This window comes from Phocoena phocoena, chromosome 17 (assembly GCF_963924675.1).
Source record: "Phocoena phocoena chromosome 17, mPhoPho1.1, whole genome shotgun sequence".
Lineage (NCBI taxonomy): Eukaryota > Metazoa > Chordata > Mammalia > Artiodactyla > Phocoenidae > Phocoena > Phocoena phocoena.
In genome coordinates this window covers 56,198,514-56,223,862 of record NC_089235.1, presented here as the reverse complement: position 1 = coordinate 56,223,862, position 25,349 = coordinate 56,198,514, and the positions used below count along the sequence as shown (strand labels likewise).

General features: G+C 34.8%; 1 protein-coding gene across 4 annotated transcripts in view; it reads left to right on the top strand.

Annotated features, from left to right (window-relative positions):
* The window catches only part of CSMD3 (CUB and Sushi multiple domains 3), a 1,073,652-nt gene that overhangs the window by 471,709 nt on the left and 576,594 nt on the right, over positions 1-25,349 (top strand). For all 4 annotated transcript variants that reach the window (XM_065895021.1, XM_065895023.1, XM_065895022.1 and 1 more), the window contains one exon: positions 4,860-4,981. In XM_065895021.1, the coding sequence (XP_065751093.1) occupies positions 4,860-4,981 (122 nt within the window). The remainder of the gene's footprint in view (positions 1-4,859; positions 4,982-25,349) is intronic.

The window sequence follows — 25,349 nt, the reverse complement described above, 5'->3', positions numbered from 1 at the left end:
TATTGGAAAGTATAATTATCTACCCTACTTCACACCATACAAAAATAATTTCCAGATAAATGAAAAGTTTAAATATAACGTAAAATTTGAAAGTATGGGAATTAAACATTAGATGGTGTTTTCAACCTTTTCAACTTTTGAAAACCTAGATTTGAAGAAACCTTTCCTAACCAAGACATAAAACACAGCTACCCTAGAGGAAAATACTGACAGATTTACATGTACTTTTAAAAAAGTTTTCAGAGAAAATTAACTAAAAGCAAAGTTTAAAATTAAAAAAAAAACTGGGAAAATAATTACAACATGCATACAAAATGGTTAATACTGATAATATGTAGGAAACTTCTGTAAAACCATGAGAAAAGGACAATTGAAACTAGAAAAGTGTACATGAACAGAAAAATCAGAGCAAAAGGAATAGAAATAACAGTAAAAACTTCTGCTAAACCATACTAATAATGTAGAGAATAGGAAATCAAAATGTTATTAACATATTTAATGACAAAAACACAAATAGATAACACTATTATTTTGGTGAGAATGTGGAGACCTATTCTCCTTTATACCATTTTTGAGAATATACTGAAAAAAAGTGTGGAGTAATTTAGACAATTTATCCAATTTTTACATCCTCACATATCGTAGCTAAGTAAGTCTGTGAAGAATTCATTCTGCCGTGATAGCACAAATATAAAGAACACGTATTAGCACAAATATAAAGATATAGGTACTAAGATCTCCATTCCTGGATTATGTTTTTTAGCTGAAAAAATTAAAACAAACTTTCACTAGCATGTGCTGTTATAACGAGCAACCACAAAATCTTAGTGGCTTACAAGATAATTTTTCCTTTCAGTTATATTGTACGTTGGTTGCTATGGGTCAGCTGTTGCAAATTGCTCAAATGGCTGGTCTTCTCATTCCCCAGCCCAGGATTAGGGAAACCCCTAATTACCATGTGCTATTCTCATAGTTGAAGGCTGTCAAAAATTTGCAATCCATCCATCAGCTACCGTTGCGACTGTGAAATCTATTAAATAAATCTACATATGCTGACCTAGAACAGTATTCATGATACATGAGGGGAAAATAAGTTTCAGAGGAATATGTATAGAATTAGCTCAGTTTCTTAAAACACTCAAACACACAAAAAGCCAAGAATTTTGTAAAAACATGTACACCTACAAAATGAAAATATTTGCAGAAATACAACCTTACTTGTTAAGTGGTTACTCTTTGGTTTGGACAGAAGCAGTCAGGAAGACCAGCATATTTATGGGTGATTCTTACTTGTCATTTTATGAGTGTTTTTTTCTTTATTTTTATGTGAAAAGAAAATCATTTTCAAAAAAGACAATTTCCCAGTCTGAAACATATTTTTAAGGATTTTATATCAGCATATAGAGAGCATATATTTTACAGTTCATTTAAGAGCTGTGCCAAAGAACTTGGATATTTGTTCTTTCAGTAAACATTTCTACATCATGAAGGCCAATGCACTAGGAGTTAATGAACAGAGATGATAAACAAGGCCTGTCCACAAAGGACTGTAAGTGTTTGCACATTTTAGAAAACAAAGCATGCCAGAGAATTACCAAGTAGTAAGAGCCACTTGAAGTAGTATGTCCAATTAGAAAGATGTTTCTACTAACTTCAAACCAATTGCTCTAAAATTCTTATTGCTATAAAGTTTGTAAGTATTTTATACTGCATTCTTTATCACATCACTAGCACTTAAACACCTTTATGGATATGCCGTTCAAATGATGTGCTGTGAGGACTACAATCCATTACAGAACCCTGAGTGGAAGAATTGGGAACACTTCCTATAGAAAGAAGTGGCACATTGGTTTAACTTTGTTTAAATGAATAGATTTTCCGCAGGCAAATGTAAGAAGGAATAACATTTTAGTCTTGGAGAACAGCATGGAAAAAGTGGAAAACTATAAAAGGTATATATATTCAAAGAAAAAAAAATAATTTACTTTTTTCTGGCAGAAGTTGAGTGTATGACAGTATAAGATGGCAGGAAGTTGTATTGGAAAATAAACCTATATCCTTACAGGAATGATTTTATATTCTATTTTAGGCAGTTGGTAATTTATCCTATAGGAAACAGGTCAAGTTTTTATGCAATTAAGTGAAATAATCAAATTTGTATTTTAGAAATGTAAGAGTAGTAGCACTAAGGAGGATGGAACAGAGTGAAAATGGAGTATAGGAAAGGAGTTAAGTAGCTATATCTAGTCTAGGCAAAAGATGATTATGAAGCACTGGGTATTGGGAAAAGAAGAAAAAGAAGGATAATAAGATGTTTAAGAAGTGGAATACATAGGTCTTGAGGAGTGCATATGTACGTATGGAAAGGGGGTGGAGGGGTTAGTTAAAGTTTTCATTAAACACTTTAAAATATTTCATGGAATTTCCAGTAGACAGAGAAAAAATTTACTCTAGAAATCAAGAGAGATGACAAAATTGGTGATGTAGATTTGAGAGCTGTCAACACAAATGACCATTGTTGCCGTAAAATTGAATTGGAATAACTATTCAGAGAGAGCATTGAACAAAGAGAAAATAGACTGTGAAATAGTTTAATATTATGCTACTTAAAAGTCAGATGGGAAAAAAATAGAACCAGAACACAGGGTATGGAGCATACTATTCAAAGCAAATAGGCCTAGAATCAAGAGATTCAGGACTATGTAATGGACAGCTGAGAATTTCAAAGTTGATCAATACTTTCCATTACTGCTGAGAGATTACATATGTAGAAAAAAATGAAGAGATGCTATTAGATTTAGGAGGTCATTTCTGGCATTGTGACAGCAATTTCAACACTGAAATAAGAGAACTTAGACTGAAATACTTTCAAAAGTGAATGGGGGAGAAAAAAATGAAGTAGTGAACTTGGAAGACTTATGAGAAGTTGCAACATAATGATCTCACTTATATGTGGAATCTAAAATTGACAAACTCATAGAAACAGAGAGTAGAATAGTAATTCTCAAAAGTGAGTCTGGCTGGGGCTTCCCTGGTGGCGCAGTGGTTGAGAGTCTGCCTGCCGATGGAGGGGGCACGGGTTCGTGCCCCGGTCCAGGAGGATCCCACATGCCACGGAGCGGCTAGGCCCGTGAGCCATGGCCGCTGAGCCTGCGCATCCAGAGCCTGTGCTCTGCAACGGGAGAGGCCACAACAGTGAGAGGCCCACATACCACAAAAAAAAAAAAAAAAAAAAAAAAAAAAGTGAGTCTGGAGGTGCTAGGTTAAAGGGAACAAATTTCCAGTTATAAGATGAGTAACTTCTGAAGATATAATGTACAGTATGGTGAATATAGTTAATAATGCTGTATCACATACTTGAAGGTTGCTAAGAGAGTAGATCTTAAACATTTCTCACTACACACACACACACATGCACAAGTGGTGATTATGCGAGGTGAATCATCATGTTGTTCACCTTAAACTTACACGATGTTATATGCCAACTATATCTCAATAAAGCTGTAAAAAAGAAACCAAATGTTAAATATTCAGAAATTTTGTGAGGCCTTGACAAAGCTTTGGTAGCCTAAAATCAGCCAAGGTATTTTTACTATGGAAATTGGAAATTGAGAAAAATAAAAAAAAGTGAACAGGAGAGAAGAAAATGGAGTAATGAACATGGAAGACTTATAAGAAGGGGGTAGTAAATGAAAAAGGGAAGGTTGGTAATTGATGTTGAAGGAAGAAAAATACCATTTGTTAATTTTTCCTTATTATAAAATAACAGTTTTATTGTTTAAAATATAGAAGTCAGATACAAACAAGAGAAAGTTAAGAGTAACCAATAAATCACCACAAAGTTGTCTAGAATAGATTCATGCTAAAATATGAGCTAAAGGAAAAAAAAAAAACTAGCTAAAAAACACTAACATACTAGAGAGACACAGATTTCATGATAAAAAGATAAGACTTGAAGTTGGAAGACCTGAGCTCAAATCTTGACTATGTTATTCACTAGCTGAGTGATCTTGGACAAGTCAAACAAACTTTTGGGACCTCCATAAACTGATCTTTAAAGTGATTATATGTAAAGTTTTATGTGCATATGAAAATCTATGTTAAACTGTACATGACTTAAAAATACAATGAATTATTGATGGATTGGAAAAAGATGACTTAGGCAGGATTTTAATGGAATGGGGTAAAAAAATGCATATCAAAAGTAATGCCACCAAGAAACTTTTGTGGTGCTCAAGAAGGAAGTCAAGACATATACAGTGTGGTCAGAAACTCTTTTGTTAAGTAGAAGAGAAAAGGGTTAGAAAACTGAGGAAATATTATGACTTTTGTGGGAATTTCTTAAAATTACTTCAGTGTAGCTCTTTTTGTAATCTGAATGGCCCAATTCATAGTTATAAGAACAGAAAAAGTAGTTTTAATATTGATGTTTCAGTTATGAGTTTTATGCTATTATGCTATTATGAGTCCTAGTGTACTTAATAAATAGAAAGGAAAACACTATTTAAACTGCTAATCAATCCAAAGATTTGCTTCTTCCTCTTTGTAGAATTTTGTTAACACAATATTGAATAAATATAAGCTCTCACTAATTAAACTAACCTATTTACAGTCAGAGGACAATTTATCATGCTTCACACTTTAATTCATAACTAGTTTTCGATTAATGTTTAAATATGAGCTTGTGAACTTCAGGGTGTAAAAGCACTCATTTTGATGTCACATTAGAATGTCATAATATATATTTCAATGTGGTTATTATTGTGCAATTTTGAATTTAAAGTCTATTTGCAAGTCATTTTATTGCTATGATTTTGCATGTGGCACGTTCACCTTTTAAAATGCAATTTCTCTTTTAGTGAAGACATGTGGCTCTAATCTTCAAGGACCAAGTGGAACCTTTACGTCTCCCAACTTTCCATTCCAGTATGACAGCAATGCACAATGTGTCTGGGTTATCACAGCGGTGAACACCAATAAGGTAACTGAAAACCATCTCTGGTGAAAAAGCGTAACCATAAAGACAAAAACAAAGACATCATGAGGGAAGTGCAGTGAAGAAAATTCATACCTAACATATGATTTCTGAAATATTTCCTACTTATCCATTATATAAAACATAAACTTATATGAGAAATACGGAAAAAATGTTAAATATTGCAGTTCTATCCCAACTAACATATAAATGACAACACATTAAAATTATAAATTAATGTTTTCTGAGACATGCTTTTGAAGGTTGTAAGTATACGTTTTTTTTTTTTTTAAAGAGGCCATAAATAATGGCTTTTCACTTCATATCTTTCTGCTTGACATAGCATTCAGGTATATCATGTTTTTATACATAGCTGCCTTTCCTTTCAGTGTTTCTCTATTGCCACAGATCACATAGCTTTTCTTTATTATAAGAAGTTATTAATGTTCTCTCCACTAATAGAGGATTCATATTATGGGTACTTCTAAAGGTTGGGTTGTCTTTCTATTTGACTAAAAATGAATAATACATCTAAATATGTACATGCCACAGTACTTCAAAAAAAATTATAATGCTGAATGAACGAAAGAGCAGCTGAAAAATTAGCAAGGTTTCTGTTCTCTCTATCCTGCTTCTCCTTGTAAGAATGTATAGCGAGGACCTAAATAGGAAGAGTCAAAATTCCTCTCAGAATATATGATATCTTATCTGAGTTAGATTAAAGAAAGGTTGGTGGTAGAGTCCATAAAACTGGGTCAGATTTGTAGTTCAAATACTGATTTAGAATTTACCAACTAACAACTTTGATCAAGCTATTTAACCTCTCTGAAATTCAGTTTCTTTATCTATAAAATGTGAGTAATAAGAGCATGTATTTCAAAGTTATGAGAAGTAAGTGAGGTAATGCATACAGAGTACTTAGCAGAGTTAATAAATACTTAAAAAAACATTAACTCGTTATTAGATACAAAGTATACTATTTTCCAGACTGTTTGGGGTTTTATGTTCATAAAACAATCATAAGAGTAGCAGGGTTGTTTTAAAAATCAACTCAGTGGTCAATTACACTTGACTTATAGGAGAGCCCTGATTTACAACTCATAAGAACTAGGTCAGAAGCCTGTGCTCCCCTAAACTAGCTGTATAAACCTTGGGAAAATTACTAAATCTAACTCTTCACAAAGGAAATCATTTTACTTACCCAACCCGTGTTGTCAATTCAATTCAATTCAGCAAATGTTTACTTATCGAATACCTTCTCTGTGCAAATTATGGGTTGTTAAGGAAAAAAAATCATGAACTACTTGAGAAAAAATAAACGCATATTTATTGAACATTTAGTAACATGCCAGGTACCATTCACAGCACTTTTCATGAATTATTTAATTTTAAGACTTCCCTTAATAGATAAATAATTTTATGTCTGCATTTAATAAAGAAGATAAAAAACGTGTCTGAGATCACATAGGTAGCAAAGGTCAATGCTGTGTACTTTATAAGATGTGTGTTATTTACGGTGACGTATCTCACACTAAGACATAAGTATCTTATACTAAGATAAGCATGAAGCAAATTCATTGTAAAGTATGGGAGAAACACATTGTATTAATCTTGTATGGAGATAGAAATCTTTTTTGTGTCATAGCAGTTACCTATAATTGTCAGCAAACTGTGGTAATTATCTCCTGCTCTATAAGATGTTTACTTTGCTAAGCTTAACTCATTTTCATTATTGAATTACCTGAAGTTTCAGAGTTCATCACATTTCTCCTTGCTTTTCTTAACCAATCTACCAAACTTTTATCTATTCTTTCTCTCCATAAAAAAAATCGAATTTATTTTCTAAGGAAGACATAATTACTTTCTTTGCTATTTTTATCAAATAGCCGATTGAGGACATTAATTTTTGATCTGTTGGTTTATATCCATTTTAAGATACCCTGTAAAAATCCAAGTATTTTCAACCATCTCCCACAATTATATTTTACATTGTGGCCCAGTTACTCACACACACACACACACACACACACACACACACATACATACATACATACATACATACATACAATGCTAAAAAATAATTTTCTCTTACTACATGAATGCAATTCTCTGTTTTTGATTCTAACTTGTAATCTATTTTTAAAATACTGGTCATACCTCACTAAATCAATTTTATGATGCACTACAGGTTATAACCATATATTTTGACAAATAATGTTGGAAGATTTGCTTACATAGATTACCATGTCAGAACTCTTTTGAGAAGACAGTTACTGGCATAAACCACAGGTGCAGAGCTCTCTTAGTTGGTATAAACCCAAATTAACCAAGATACTTAACCCCTCAATATCTATGAGTTTCTTCAAAAATCATTGCTCATGTTTTTCTTTATGTTTGATAACTTAAAAGCAATCATTGGGGAGGGTTCAAGATGGTGGTATTGGAAGATCCTGAACTCAACTCTTCCCACAGATACAACAAATATACAACTACATATGGGATAATTCCCTCTGAAAGGGGCCTGAAAACACAACAGAATCTCCACAACAAAGGGTGAAAGGACAGCCACAAAGGGTAAAGGGACAGTTAGGAGAAACAGAGATGCAGTCACACCCCAGCCACAGTGATTCACAGTCTGGAAGGATCACAAGGTATGGATATTTTCCTTGAGAAGCAAGGGATTTGAACTTCACATCAGGCACCCCAACCCTTAGATCCTTCACAGGAAAGATGAGCCCCTAAAACACATGCTTTGAAAACCAATGGGTAATACATCCAGGAAAACTGTAGAACTACAGTGAATGGAAAACTCACTCTTAAAGGGGTCACATGCAGACTCAGTCAACCTGAAAACCAGCACAAAATCACCAGATTGAAAAGTGATTTCAATCACTTGAAAAGGTCAAAGGTAAAGGGGACTCCCTTACTGATCTTAAAGTGTCTGCTGGAGGGGCAGGAACCAGTTGAGATGCTCTCTGGGGACTAAGACACTGGTGGGAGCCATTTTTGAAATCTCAGGGTACCTTGCTAATACCATCTCTGGAAAGCACCATTTAGGAAATCTCCATCGAACCTGTTACTGCCAGTGGATGTGCCCCACAAAGAGCTCCACCTACTCCTGTGCCTTGGCCAAGCTACAGAACCAGCTGGGATGTGACTCTGCCCAGCGTTCAGCAGCTACCATGGCCAGGTCCTGCAGCCAACCATGATAGAGGCCAGCCCTGCCCACCAGCACACTGAAGCAGCAGCAGCTGCAGCCCCTCCACAGCAGGAGAATGAATGCATGCAGTCCACATAGGGGACACCTCTTGAGAGCCTGGCACTTCTGAGCCCTACAGAACATCTACATAAAGTCACTCCTCCAAGACTGGGAGAGGTAGCTGATTTACCTAATACATAGAGACAAATACAGAGAATTAGGCAAAATGAGGAGACAAAGGATTATGTTCCAAGTGAAGGAACAAGACAATGCCTCAGAAAACAAAATAAAGCAGAGTTAACCAATCTACTTTAAAAAGAGTTTAAAGTAATAGTCATAAACATTCTCACTGAACACAGGAGAAGAATGGACAGACACAGTGAGAACTTCAACAAAGAGACAGAAAATATGAGGAAATACCAAATAGAAGTTATAACTGAACTGAAAAATACACTATAGGGGTTCAATAACAAGTTGGATGAGGTAGAAGAATGAATAAGCAAGCTGGAAGACAAGTCAGTGGAACTCACCCAGACAGAGCAGCAAAATGAATAAAGAATTTAAAAAACTGAATACATCTTAAGAAACCTTTGGGACAAGATCAACAGGAATAACAACATTTGTGTTATAGTGGTCCCAGAAGGAAAAAAATGAGAAAAAATATTAAAGAAATAATGGCTGAAAATTTTCATAATCTGTAGAGGAAACAGACATCAAGGTCCAGAAAGCACAGAGAATTCTGAATTAGATGGACCCAAAGAGACACATAACAAGACACATTATAATTAAAAATGGTAAAAGTCAAGGAAAAGAGAGAATACTAAAAGCAGCAAGAGAAAAACAACCTGTTACATGTAAGGGAAACCCCATAAGGCTATCAGCAGTTTTTTGTTTTGTTTTGTTTTTTTCAGCAGACATCTTACAGGCCAAAAGGAGTGGCATGACATATTTAAAGTGCTGAAAGGAAAAAATAACCAACCAAGAATTCTGCAATAACATACCCAGGAAGGTTACCATTCAGAATTGAAAGAGAGATTAAGAGTTTCCCAGGGAAGCATAAGCTAAAGAACTTCACTACCACTAAATTGTCCCTGAGAGAAATGTTAAAGGACCTTCTTTAGGCTGAAAATAAACATCAGTAATTAAATAATAAGAAAACAATGTCAAAATCCACTAGAAAAGGTAAATATATAACAAAGGTAGTATATCAATTACTTATAAAGCAAGCATGAGGATTAAAAGACAAAAGTAGGGGCTTCCCTGGTGGTGCAGTTGTTGAGAGTCCGCCTGCCGATGCAGGGCACATGGGTTCGTGCCCCGGTCCGGGAAGATCCCACATGCCACGGAGCGGCTGGGCCCGTGAGCCATGGCCGCTGAGCCTGCGCGTCTGGAGCCTGTGCTCCGCGACGGGAGAGGCCACAACAGTGAGAGGCCCACGTACTGCAAAAAAAAAAAAAAGCCAAAAGTAGTAAAATTAACTAAAATTACAATAGTTAAGGGATACATAAAAAGATGTAAAGTGTGTCATCAAAAGTATAAAACACTTGGGGAAGTGAAAATATACAGCTTTGGGATGTGTTCAAATTTAAGTTCCTAACAACTTAAGACAAACTGCTATTTAATTAGAATGTAGTATGTGAGCCTCATGATAATCACAAGGAAAAAACATAAAGTACACAAAAAAATGAACAGAAATTTAAAAATAATGCTAAAGAAAACAACCAAAACCCAAGGAAAAGAGAGAGGAAGAAAAGAACAGAGAAAAACTACAGAAACCAGAAAACAATTACCAAAGTGTCAATAAGTACATACCTATCGATAATTACTTTAAATGTAAATGGATGAAATTTTCCAATGAAAAGACCTAGGGAGAATAAATGGATTAAAAAAAAAAAAAAAAAGACCCATCTGTATGCTGCCTACAAGTGACTCACTTCAGGAGTAAGAACACACAAACTAAAGGTGAAGGGATGGAAAAAGATATTCCATGCAAATGGAAATGAAAAGAAAGCTGATATGATACTCATATCAGAAAAAGTAGACTTTAAAATAAAGACGATAATAAAAGACAAGGGCATTACATAATGATAACAGAGCCAGTCCACCAAGAAGATATAACATTTATAAATGTATATGTACCTAACATAACACCAAGATATATAAAGCAAATATTAACAGACTTAAAAGGAGAAATTGAAAGCAATACAGTAATAGTAAGGGACTTGAGCACCCCAGTTACATCAATGGATAGATCACCCTGGCAGACAATCAATAAGGAAACAATAGACCTAAAGAACACCCTACACCAAATTAAGTCCTTAATAGGTATATAGAACAGTCCATCCAAAATCAGCAGAATACAAATTCTTGTCAAGTGCACATGGAACATTCTCCAGGATAGTTCACATGCTAAGGGCCCAAAACAAGTCACAATACATTCAAGATTTTTTTTGCCGTATGCGGGCCTCTCACTGTTGTGACCTCTCCCGTTGTGGAGCACAGGCTCCGGATGTGCAGGCTCAGCGGCCCTGGCTCGTGGGCCCAGCCGCTCCGCGGCATGTGGGATCTTACAGGACCGGGGCACGAACCCACATCCCCTGAATCAGCAGGTGGACTCTCAACCACTGCGCCACCACAGAAGCCAGAGCCTGGTGTCTTCTGGAAACTAAAAAGATGACAGCGGTCCTGTGGCATAGTGGGTAAAGAGAAGAATGTAAGAAATGGACGCTATAGAGCTGATTAAAGCTCGGATCATACAGGGCCCTCTGCGATCCATCCAAAAATGTAATGAGAAGCATGATATCTCTTACTTCATTTAGATATCTCTTAAGTGTCACTTTCTCTCCCCTGAATCACTGACCACCTCCATCTCTATCTCCTTGCTTTATTTTTTTTATAGCATCTTGTAACACATCAGTATTTGAAGATCTCATATTGTATGGTATTATATTATGTGCTGCTTCTCTATCTTTTGTATTCTTCTCCAAGAAGGGAAGAAAGTTTGTCTATATCCCCAGCACTAGAATAGCACCTAGTAAAGAGTAGGCTCTAAATACAAATTTATAGAATGAATTAAACAAATTAAAAGGTTTTAGGAAGAAGATTTATCTGATTTGTGTTTCAACATAACATCGAAAATTTTCAAAAGAGGCTTATTAATTGAAGTGCAGTTCACAAAACAGCAAATAGTATAAATATCTCTCCCTACTCTTTTCCCAACCACTCGTCCCGAAGAGTATTCATTCATGGACCAGCAATCTTTCTTCCTGGATAACTGGCAAACAGTGAGTTCAGTGGCAAATCATTCCTCTTATACCCTAAATTCTTGGGCTTCTACCTAAATTGCTTACTCAAGAAGATAATTTTGGAAGTAAACAAGGTCTTCCATAAATATTAACTGATAAAGATTCATTAACACTTGAAGAAATTACATAAGCAAAAATAAAGTTAACAACAAAGACCATGAATTGAGAAGCTAATATCTTGCATCCTTCCTCTTTGGTATCAAAGAAAAACAATAAAAATAAACTGAGAATGGGAATTAGAATCCACTGTATGGTTCATTATATACAAAAATGTATAGTATCTCACTACCATGTTGTATGTTTAGCCATTTTAAACTAATCTCATTTTTTAATAAAGCTTCAAGTCAAAGGTTCTCTGCTTAAAAATAGTATAGATGAATAAATGGAGAGATAGGTATTCTGGATCAGACTGACGTCATTATTAATGAGTGACAAAACCCAGCAAAATAGTGCTTCTTACCAAATTCACTTTAATGAGACGTACTCATATTTGTTTAAAATTTGTTTCAATATGTACAACCTAACATGTACAAATTTGTAATGAATATCCTCCTAAAACCAGCAACAGTATCTGCAAGCATTTTCTTCAAAATTTGTAACTTCAAGTTGATCATTTATATATATTATGAAATTTAAATTATAGCCTCCAGTAGCAAAACATGAATAAATGGCAGAAAGAACCAATGGTTTTGTACAGTTTTGTTATAGATTTAATATTTGATGCATTTTTCATTTTGTGTAGTTTCTTCCCTTCAGTGAAACATTCGTAGTGCCATATTTAATATCATTGTTACATACCAGCAACCCCCTAAAGGGGAAGAGCAGTGCACAAATACAAAAGGCATAGAAAAATAAACAAAGCTGAAAGCTTTTATCGTTCCATCAGTATCTTACTGTGTCTCCAGATTCCCCTCCTGTCTCTAAAATATGAGCCTTTGTAAGAATTGAAACTATTAACCTGATTCTGGCAGCAAAGTGGATGAACCTAGAGAATTCCCTAGGCTGGCACTCCTCATTTTTGAATGGTCTAGTCCAAGAGTCTTGGAATACATCTTCTGTTGTAAAATATATAATTATTATAGTGTATAATCCTTCTAGAATATGAGAGATTAATTTCTTCCTCTAAAATGAGATTACTTTCAAATAAATAATGTTGGGTTTATATGTATTATATTTAAACCTTTTTTATCTTACAGTATTTGTTTCACAAATTTCATGTAAATTTACCTTTTTACAAAAATAGGCAAATTAGGATGATTACTAATTAAACAGTTATTGAACACTAATTTTCCATGTACACATGTAATACATATCACACGTAATACATATCACACACAATTCATATCACAAAACAGTAAAATTTTAGGATTACTGAAATACATGATATTTTGGACAAATGGGTTGAATATTCTGCTTTGTCTGAATTAGACTATACCCAATAAAATTTGATAAAATAGTCCTATGAGGCATCGATTTTTGAGTGAGCTTTTGACTAGTGCTTCTATATGTATGAAAAGAGAAAAAGGGAAAAAGGACTACAATCATTTTTTTTGGTGGGGGGGGGAATCTAGATTGAGTCCACTCTTCTCCATCCCTACTTTTACAGCTCAAGTTTAGTCCCTCGATCTCTCTAACTGCCCTACTCCACTTCAAATACAGATTGTTCCTGCTGCCAAAGTGAGCATATGAAAAGCAAATAAAACCCTGTCAGCGCACCACTCAAAACTCATTATTTGCTGCTCCTCGTTTATAAGATAAAGTTCAAAGTCCTTAACATGATACAGCTCCTACCTCCAGTTTTAGCCTTCCTTTTAATCACTTCCTGTTTCACAGTTGATATTACAGAAACAAAAAGAATATTTCTTTCTACTGTGCCATTTTTTATGCTCTCTTCTACAGTGTTCTTCCCCAGTTCCCATCTTTACCTTCCTTTGCACTGCCTGGGGATTGTCTCTTGGGGGAAATCTTTCCATTTTACTCTTTAATTGGATTGGGCAGCTCTCATCTCTGCCCATGTTAACCCTGTGTGTCCATATCCCAAAGCACTTAACACAGGGTATTGTATTTATCTTGTTTGTGTCTTGTCTCCAAATTGGACTGTGATCGCTAAGGTCTGAGACATGTATGAATAAGGAAGCTCTTTAATTATATGTCAAATTGATTGTGTAATATAGCATTACATACCTTAAGCTTTGTATGCAAAGCTTATACTTTGTATATTTTGTATTTATGCATTCTGGATTTCCTCACTGGTAAGAAATATACTTGTTAATAACAGAGTGAATTATAGTCATTCTGAAATGAGCTTAATAGAGAAAATATTATTTTCTTCCAGAAAAGATAAATTTCTAGCAGCATAGATTTTGGGGAAGAAACTCTCCTCCTTAAATCACAGTGGGGTTGCCAGAAATAGAACTTCATCCTCAAGATCCATTGTGAACAGATGTCAACATTTATTTTATGATTAGCTAATAATAACTGCCATTTATTGAAGGCCTACTGTATATCAAGCACAGTATGTTCTGTTTTACAAACTTTAATGTAATACCTACTTCAACCTTAGGAATTATGAATTATAAACACTCTTTTATAGTTATGAGACTTCCCCAAAATAATGTAACATTCCATGACAGAGAGAGACTTAAACCATATCTTTGCCTGTACCCTTATATTATCTTGTCTCACTAATGTGATTAGCTTGGTATTAATATTAAAGCATCATTAATTTGTTTAGTTAAATATCATCAAAGTTTCATTTAATTCCAATACTAGTTATATTGGTGCAAATTGGCCAATACAGGGAATTGTGACTGGAGAAATACTAAGAAATATCATCAGCTTCCAGATTTATTTTGAAGCAAAAAAATACAGACTTTATCATGGAAGATAAAATCGCTTATACCAATCCATGCTTTCTGTATTTTTCCCCCAAGGAATTGACACAATGTTTGCTACTTGTCAGATTTCAGAAATTATCTTCCCTTGCCATCACTATTTAAAACATGAGGCATATGTGCAACATCAGAGAACTTACTTAGAAGCTATGCTATTATATATCAGGTATTTGGCAGACAGAAGGTATTTCCTAAGTTGCAGACGTTTACTATGCAAATGTAGAATAGTGTGAAGTTTGAGCACTTGGATTGTCACATCAGGGGAGTCTGAGATTGAATTTAGTCCCATCACTTTTAGCCAAATAAACACAGACAAATTACTGGGCAAAGCATTTTTTAAAACTTAGAATTGAATCTACTGATGTATCCACTAGAATGTTTTCAGTTTAAGTATGGGAAAGATATGGTTTAAATAATAAGAAAATGCATTATTTAGCACAGCATACTACCCAGAGGTATGCAAGTCTCAGACATACAGTAGAAACATCCATCTCTTGGCTCTGGGCATCTCCATGTGTTAGCTTTGTCCTTAAACTACATATTGCAAGATGGTTGCAGTAGCTCTAGTCAATACATCCAGATCCAGTCACCTCCAAAGCAGACTGATTCTTTGTGTTCATTTGAGCATGAAGAAATATTTTCCCGAAAGCACCCCACGCCCAGAAGATTGCTCCTCGCCTTCCACTGACTGACCAGAATTAAGTGACATAGTAAGATCTAATCTTATCCGTGACAAATGAAATGGAACTGCTAATATTGGCATAGACTCGTTAGGAGCCATTCCATGGAACTTGGTATGGGATCAGCAGTCCCTAAAGCATAAGAATGTACACAGAAAGATACATAGCTGAGCAAAATCAATGTCCTGTTCGGAAGAGAAAAGTCCAGAGTGAACAAGTAAGATGGCTGTTGGATAAGTAATCAATAGTTTCTGCCACAATCCACCCGTTTTGTTATCAAATGTTCATCCAGATGCATAGTTCTTTCCCTACATTCACTTTGAAAAATGTTTACATGAAAAAATGCTGTCTTCATTAATAGAGAAAACCAAAAATCTTAGCCAGTTACATACAACTCTAGTATCTCCAAGTATTGTGCTGGCTTCTCCATTATATCCAGATTTAGTTCCTCATTATCTAGAGGCCTATAGCCAATAGACAGTTATCATCACATCCCAAATAAATGTGATATCCGTCATAGTTGAAACTTCAGAGGTCAGTCATTGGTTCATAGATCAATATCATATCCTGCTGGTTAAGAAGACTGGTGAAGACTACCTTCGATGGACGGGGGATGAGTTCCTTGATCAGCCTGGAATGTAGCAGAACCCATTTTACCTCACTAGAACTTTACTTTGTCATAGTCGGATATGGCTTCTGGTTCTGACTTGTGGGAAGATTTTTTTCTGTTGGATAATGCTGCCCTAGGACATCAGTGCCATTACATATTACAACTACTGTTGCTTCTAAAACTGGATGTTTCTGCTGCTTTTGCCACCCTCTGCCAGAATCCATGGTTCGGGGAGCTTAGGTTTCATGCCTACACTCTAGTTGCAGTTAATGATGAGGAAGGTAACATCTAACCATGCTGGGAAGTATACTATGCTTCCTACCAAGCCTCCTAATTTTGCAGACACGAGGATATTCAGCTTCTGAGTGGCCAAACTAATATATAAATGGACGCTACCTGTAGTTTTAGGGTTAAAATGAAGCAGTGCATATGTGGCACTGAGCCCAGGACTCACACAATATAAATGTTTGCCAATTTAAACAGATTTCATGGGTAAAAGATACAAAGTGTATAAATGGGGATTCCACATGACTTCATAAAACATAATGATGGAGAAGTCATGGTTTTAAACCCTCTGTGAATGATGGAGAGAATGACAATTATGAAACATAGGTTCTATACCAGTTCTATCAAAATACCTTGTGAAAACCCATGTCTTAAGCCTTATGGGAAATGGATCTACTAACCATTTAATATTATTTACAGATTTCTCACTTCTGGAAAGCCAATGTTAATATGCATGAGATTACTGTTAATTGATTACATTAGTAGCTTAAATTTTTTAACATAGCCCTCAATTAGCAACATCATATAGTAATTTGGAATCGGCACTTTACAAGTGGAAGCCAAGAGTATGGCTTATTTGGTTAAAAAATCAAGACAATTATAAGTTATTTTATATTTAGGGGCATATTTTATTATGACAGCTTTTTCTTCAACAGTCCTATGACCTAAATGCAGGTCTTTTTCCCACCCACAAATGATTAGGAACAAATACGAAAGGCAAAATATATGATGTTCCTTTCTCTTCTAATATGCTTTATATTCTTCCTATTTTCCTACTAAATGTTTCAGCCCTACTGCCAACTATATATGTAGAGAAAGTAGTTATATTACACTGATGAGTACTGATTTTTTAAATTACCTTTTCATTTCATTTTCATATTATACAAAGATAAAGGGATGGAAAGTGGCTATTTTCTCCTCCATGTTTCAGGAGAATCCAGAAAAAGAAAATTTCACATCACACTCCTGATGTTACTTATTACATTTTTGTATGAAAAAAATGTTTTGTTGTTTTGGTTTTGTTTTTACAAATTACTTTTATACATTCTACTGTTTTTATTTTTTTTATTTTTGGAAATATCTCAATGTACCATTTTTAAATTTTACTATAATGCTTTACTATGTTAATGTCTCCAGCTGAGGCCAAAGTAGTTTTTATTCTTTTTATGCATAATTTTTACTTATAAAGAACCAGTCCAGCGCTCCCCTGGTGGTGCAGTGGTTGAGAATCTGCCTGCCGATGCAGGAGACACGGTTTCGTGCCCCGGTCCGGGAAGATCCCACATGCGGTGGAGTGGCTGGGCCCGTGAGCCATGGCCGCTGAGCCTGCGCTCCGCAGCAGGAGAGGCAACAACAATGAGAGGCCCGCGTACTGCAAAAAAAGAAAAAACAAGAACCAGTCCAGTAATGACGTTTAAACTAAGCATATAAGAATCAAATTAAAATGAATGTGTTCTACAAATTCAGTCAGACTATTTTAGCTTCTCAGTGATTCAGTGTCATTGAAACTGTTCAAGAATTATAAGTGTCTAAAATTTCAGTGACAGCTCAGTGGTTAAGTGCTTATCTGAAAGTGTATGGATTAGTTAGTAATTAATTCATCACTTAATTTAAAATGAAGTCGAGTTCTCATTGTTGCATATATACATGCATGAACCTCAGTTACAATTCAGGCAAAATAAAATCTATCATTAAATGGGTATCCAAATTTTTTGAGACATGACTAAACAATAATGACTATCAAGGGTTTGGCATAGAAATAGCAATCAACCAGTCACTTATTAAATTCCTAGTTTGTATCTACTAGCCTATTAGACTTTTAAAGCCATTTAATAAGTGACGTTCCCTAATTTTAAATGCAATGCACTCATGGCTCTATTGTGAAATGGCTTGGGGTAAAGTGGATCATGTCATTAATCTTTTGAAAGGATGACAGATGAAGTACTCTGAAAGGCCCTCCCACTGAAATACAAGAAACACATTTTTCAGTGCATTGTTGGTTCACAATAAAGAAAATCTATAAGACTATGCATGCATACCATACAAACACAGGTACAATTATGCATATATAATTAAAAGAAGAATGAACTGAAATGAAAGTAGGAGATGAAATGTAAAGAAAGCTTGAAGATGAAATGTAGAGAAAGCTTGGTTTTCCTTGTGGCAAATGGCAATAAGTCTCTGGAATTAGGAGACTAAGACTGAGGCCCAGTCTCTTTGGATCTACAGGTGAAGAAGCTGAACTTGAAGCTTTAGTATTTAGCTAAAAGCCTCACAAGATGTTAAACTGGCACCAGCTTGGTAGTAACCCTTGGATCCAGTTAGCAGAAAATGAATGAAATTATACCCAGTTTAAGACCTTCAAGATTCTCACAGCTGAAGCCCTAATAAAAATGGATTTATTGTTAAATATAACTAAACACATAGGAAATCAAGCCACCATGAGTGAGTTACTAGAAATAAGAAACAGTTTCTTCAGGAAATTAGGACATGCAAAAGCCCTCCAGTATATGGTGGAATTTAGAAAGTCACATGCATGCCCATGGCAAGACACATGCTGAGGGAGACCAGAGAAGACCCTAAGCTTTCACCACTATCTGATCTATAGGCTTAATGCAAGCAGCAAGTGAAGGTTAAGACAAAATTATAAATGGTCTGGCTAGGTATTAAAGAATATCCTATCACTGAGCCAGTCCTCAAAGACTGGGAGAGGTCTTGCTATGATCTGAATGCTTCTGTCCCTTCAGAATTCATAATCCGAATGCTCATTGTGATGGTATTAGGAGGTGGGGCCTTTGGGAGGTCCTGAGGGTGGAGACCTCATGAGTAGGATTAGTGTTCTTATAAGAGAGACCCCAAAGGGCTCCCTAGACCCTTCTGCTGGTGTTAGGTTATAACAAAAAGATGACCTTCTGTGAACCAGGAAACTTTCTCACCATACACTGAATCAACCACACCTTGATCTTGAACTTCCCAGCCTCAAGAACTGTGATAAATAAATTTCTATTGTTTATACGCCACCCAGTTTATGGTATTTTGTTATAGCAGCCCAAGCATGCTGAAATGGATATTTTTTTAATCTCCTTGAATTTAAAGAAATTCCAGTTAAAACATTGGATGGACACAAGTCTTCAAAAATCAAGAACAGCAAACCCTGGGGAAGGGAGAGACTCTGATTTCCAGAATTACCATGTTATAATATTCAAATGGATAGTTTTCAGAAACAACAATGAGATCACAAAGTATGCAAAGAAACAGAATATGGTCATTGAAAGGAACAAAATAAATTGACAGAAAATATCCCTGAAGACATTGAGTCATTGAACTTATTAGACAAAGATTTAAAACCACTGTATTAATTATGCTCAAGCAGCATGGACAAAATTAAAGGGAATGATGAAACTGATATATGAATAAAATGAGAATATCAATACAGAGATAGAAATTATAAAAAAGAAATCAATAGAAATTCTGGAGCTTTAAACCAAAATAACTGAAATTTTAAAAACCTAGAGGTTTTGAGAGCAGGTTTGATCAGCAGAAGAAAGAATTAGTAAGCTTGAAGATAGGACAGTTGAAATTATTCAGTCTGAAGAACAGAAAAAGAAAAGAAAAAAGGTGAAAAAAGTGAAAGGAGCCTAGGGACCTGTGGAATATGAGCAAATGGACCAACAAATGTATTTTATGACTCTCAGGAGGAGAAGATAGAAATAATGGTACAGAAAGAATATTTGAAGGAATAATGACCAGAAAGATCACAAATTTGAGAGAGACATGAATCTACCCATCCAGGAAACTCAACAAACTCTATGTAAGATAAGCTTAAAGTGATCCATGTAAGATAAGTTTAAAGTGATCCATACCTAAACATATTATAGTCAAATGGTTGAAAGGTAAAAACAAAGAGAATCTTGAAAGCAGCAGGTGAAAAGTGACTTTTTAAGTACAACAAATCCTAAAAAATATTAACAGCTGATTTCAAAAAAGAAAAAGAAACTGAGGAGCAAGTGAGACAATATCTTTAAACGTTGAAAACAAAACTTTCAACCAAGAATTCTATATCTATCTGTCAAAACTCTCCTTCAAGGATGAAAGATAAATCAAGATATTCCCAGATAAACAAAAGCTAAGAGAGCACAGAGCTAAACCCACCCGTCTGTGAGCAATTAATTCTTGACAAAGGTGCCAAAAACATTCAATGGTGAAAGAATACAGGCATACCTTGGAGATAATTGTGTGTTCAATTCTAGACCACTGCAATAAAATGAATACCACAATAAAGCGAGTCTCACAATTCTTTTGTAGTATGTATAATAGTTATGTTTACAGTATACTGTAGTCTATTAAGTGTGCAACAACATTGTGCCTAAAAAAACAGTGTACAGATCTTAATTAAAAAATACTTTATGGGAGGTAGGGGAGGGAAGGATTGGGAGTTTGAGATTAACAGATGGAAACTAGTATATATAGGATGGATAAACAAAGTCCTACTGTATAGCACAGGGAACTATATTCAATATCCTGTGATAAACCATAATGGAGCAGAATATGAAAAAGAATATGTATATGTATAACTGAGTCACTTTATTGTACAGAAGAAATTAACACTACATTGTAAATCAACTGTACTTCAATAATTTTTTAAAAAACTAATAAAATACTAAAGAATAAATTTAACCAAGGAGGTGAAAGATCTGTACACTAAAAACTATTAAAACTATTTAAAAAATGCTAACCATAATCTGAGCCTGCAGTGAGTCATAATCATTTAGCTGGTGGAGTCTTTCCTTGATATTGATGGCTGATGAGTGATCAGGGTGGTGGTGCTGATGGTTGGGGTGGCTGTAGCAATTTCTTTTTTTTTTTTTTTTTTTCTTAAAGAATCAATTTTATTTATTTATTTTTGGTTGCATTGGGTCTTTGTTGCTGTACACGGGCTTTCTGTAGTTGTGGCAAGCGGGGGCTACTCTTCACTGCGGTGTGCAGGCTTCTCATTGTGGTGGCCTCTCCTGTTGGGGAGCACAGGCTCCAGGTGTGTGGGCTTCAGTAGCTGTAGCACACAGGCTCAGCAGCTCTGGCTCATGGGCTCCAGAGGGTAGGCTCAGTAATTGTGGCGCACGGGCTTAGTTGCTCCGCAGCATGTGGGATCCTCCCAGACCAGGGATCGAAGCCGTGTCCCCTGCATTGGCAGGCGGATTCCTAACCACTGCACCACCAGGGGAATCCCTGTAGCAATTTCTTAAAATAAAACATTAATGAAGTTTGCCATATTGATTAACTCTTCCCTTTCACCAGTGATTTCTCTGTAGCAGGCACTGTGCTTTAATAGCATTTTATCCACAGTTGAACTTTCAAAATAGGAGTCAGTTTTCTCAAATGCTACTACTGCTTTATCAAGTTTATATAATATTCTAAATCCTTTGCTGTCATTTCAACAATCTTCACAGCATCTTCACCAAGAGGAGATTCCATCACATTCTTTGCTCATCCACAAGAAGCAACTCTCATCTGTTAATAGTTTACCATGAAATTGCAGCAATTCAGTCCCATCTTCAGGCTCCACTTCTAATTATAATTCTCTTGCTATTTTCACCACAGCTGCGGTGACTTCCTCCACTGAAGTTTTGAACCCCTCAAAGTCCACCATGAGGGTTGGAATCAACTTCTTCCAAACTTCTATTAATGTTGATATTTTGCTCTTCCCATGAATCCCAAATGTTCTTAATGGCATCTAGAATGGTGAATCCTTTACAGAAAGGTTTTAATTTACTTTGCCCAGATCCATCAGAGGAACCACCATCTATGGCAGATACAGTCTTACAGAATGTGTTAATTAAATATTAAGACTTGAAAGTCAGAATTACTTCTTGATCCATGGGCTGCAGAATGGATGTTGTTTAGCAGACATGACAACATTAATCTTGTTTTACAGGTTCATCAGGGCTCTTGAGTGACCAGGTGCATTGTCAATAAACAATCATATTTTTAAAGGAATCTTTTTCTTTCCTGAGCAGTAGGTCTCAAAAGTGGGCTGAAAATATTTCATAAACTATGTTGTAAACAGATGTGCTATTTCCAGGCTTTATTGTTCCATTTATAGAGCACAGGCAGAGTAGCTTTAGCATAATTCTTAAGATTCCCAAGGTTTTCAGAACAGTAAATCAGCATTGGCTTCAAGTCAGCTACATATACCCTTAACAAGAGAGTCAGCCTGTCTTTTGAAGAGTTGAAGTCAGGCATTGACTTCTCTGTAGCTGTGAAAGTCCTAGATGGTGTCTTCTTCCAATATAGGCTGTTTTATCTACACTGAAAATCTGTTGATTAGTGTAGCCACATTCATTAATTTTCTTAGCAAGATCTTCTGGGTAACTTGCTGCAGCTTCTGCTGTTCACCTTGTACTTTTATGTTATGGAGATGGCTTTTTTTCCTTAAACCTCATGAACCAATCTCTGCTAGCTTCAGACTTTTCTTTGCAGCTTACTTACCTCTCTGAGCCTTCATAGATTTGAGGAGAGTTAGGGCCTTACTCTAAATTAGGCTTTTGCTTAAGAGAATGTTGTGACTTGTTTGAACTTCCTTCTAGACCACTAAAACTTCCTCCATATCAGCAGTAAGGCTATTTCACTTTCTTATCATTCATATGTTCACTAGAGTAGTACTTTTAATTTCCTTCAAGAACAGTTTCTTTGCATTTACAACTTGCAACTTATGCAACACTTTTGAAATGCATGCATTTCTCACTAAGCTTAATCATTTCTAGCTTTTGATTTAAAGTGCGGGAGGTGGGACTCCTCTTTACACTTGAACACTTAGAAACCACTGTAGGGTCATTAGTTGCCCTAATTTCAATATTATTGTGTCTTAGGTAATAGGGAGGCCCAAAGAGATAGAGAAAGATGGGGGAACAGCCTGTCAGTGGAGCACTTAGAACACACACAACATTTATCATTTAAGTGTGCAGTCTTATGTGGGTGTGGATTGTGGCTCCCCAAAACCATTACAAAGAAACATCAAAAGTCACTGAGCACAGATCACCATAATAAATGTAATAGTAATGAAAAAGTTTGAAATATTGTGAGAAGTATCAAAACATGACACAGCCACAAAGTATGCAAATGCTGTTTAAAAAATGGTGCTGATAGACTTGCTTGACCACAGTTTTGCCACATAACTTCAATTTGTAAAAAATACAATATCTGCCAATCACAATAAAGCAAAGTGCAATAAGGCAAGGTTTGCCTGTAGTTGTTTCAATAAATGGTGCTTGTAAAATTGGATAGCCACATGCAGAAGAATGAAATTTGATCTTTACTTGCACTGTATACAACAGTTAAATCAAAATGGATCAAAAACCTAAATTTAAGAGCTTAAACTATAAAATTCATAGAAGAAAACATAGAAAAAAATTGTATGATATGGGATTTTGCAATGGTTTCTTAAATATGACACCAAAAGCGCAGGAAACAAAAAATGGATAAACTGAACTTCATTACATTAAAACTTTGTGGTGTCAAAGAACACTATCACAAGAGCAGAAAGACAATTCACATAATGGGAGAAAATATTTGCAACTAATATATCTGATAGGGGATTAATATCTAGAATATGTAAAGAGCTGTTATAGCTCAACAACAATAAAACAAATGACTTAATTTTAAAAGGGGTAAAAGAGAAAAATAAATAAAAAGGGGTAAATGACTTGAATAGACAGTTACCAAAGAAGATACACAAATGGTTAATAAGTACATGAAAAAATGCTCAATATCATTAATTAGAGAGATGCAATCATATCCACAGTAAGATACCACTTTACACCTACCAGAAAGGGTATGATAAAAACAAAACAGAAAATAACATGTGGTGAGGATATGGAGAAATTGGAACCCTTATGAATTGCTGGTGGAAATTTAAAATGTTCAGAAGCTCTGGAAAGCAGCTTGGCAGTTCTTCAAAATGTTAAATATATGACCCAGTAATTTCAATCTGAAAACAGGGATTCAAATAAATAGTTTTACACCATCATAATAGCAATATTCACCATAGATAAAAGATAGAAACACCCTAAGTGTCCATCAGCAGAGTAATGGTTACACCAAATTAGGTGTATACATACAATGGACTATTATTCAGCCATAAAAAGGAATGAAGTTCTTATACATGCTATAATGTAGATGAACCTCAAAGACTTTTCTTAGTGAAGTAAATCAAACACAAAAAGGCAAATATTGTGTTTTTCCACTTATATAAAATATCTAGAATATGAAAATTTGTAGAGACAGAAAGTATGTTGGAAGTTACCAGGAGATGGGGGAAAGAGGAAAATGGGGAGTTATTGTTATGGCTTAATGGTAACAAGGTTTTGGTTTGGAAAACTTTTGGAAAAAGATGGTGATAGTTGCATAGCATTGTGAATATATTGATAATTAATGCCACTGAACTGTACACTTAAAAATAGCTAAAATTGATTTTTTAATATATATTATAGTTAGCACAATAAAAAATAGTAAACAAAAATAGAGAAGACATATAATGTTAGAAGTAGAAATAGGACAAGAGTACAGACAACATAGGCTAAAAGAAAGCGAATAATTATATGACAATAAATTTGAAAACTTTTTCAGCATTGACATGTTTCTATGAAAATTAAAATAACTTTGAGTCAAGAAAAAAAAAAAAAACAGAAAGCCTGAAAAAGAACATAAATGACAAACATATGAAAAAAGAACTTAATTACTAATGAAGAAAATGCAAAAGAAAAGTCATTTTTTACACCCTCTAGATTGGTAGAAATAATGAAACCTAATGTACACAAGTTGTAGGCATTTAAATTGGTAAAATAATTTCCAAATCATATGGCACAATATTATGAAATATAATTTTTGCTTTGTTATTATCCAGAAATTGCACTCATAAGTACATATATAAGCTAGTACTTGTACATTTGAGCCAGAAAATATTTAAGATTGGTTGTAACCATGTTGCTTTTGATAGCAAAAAAATGGGAACAACTTAATCTCCATTAACAGGCAATTATTAATTGAGAATACTTATATTTAACTCAGTGTAGAACAGGGAAACATTTACTTTTAAGTTGTAGCCATGTAAAATTCAGTGTTTTTATATATTCTGCATTTAAACCTGACCAAAACAGTGGCTTTAATTAATGCTAGTAAAAAATGATTTAAAAATCAAGAAATAGACATAATCAAAAATTTGGTTTTTTGTTACGAAGCTAAAAAGAATCAGGTTATGAAATCCCTCATTTTCTTAAGAATTTCTTTTTATGATACCAAAGTAACAATTATAAAAATTAGTTTTTAAATAATAATTTAAAAAATTTTAAAGCTTTTTTTCATTTATTCTCTAGTACTATTGGTAATCTCAACCATTCATTTTCTTT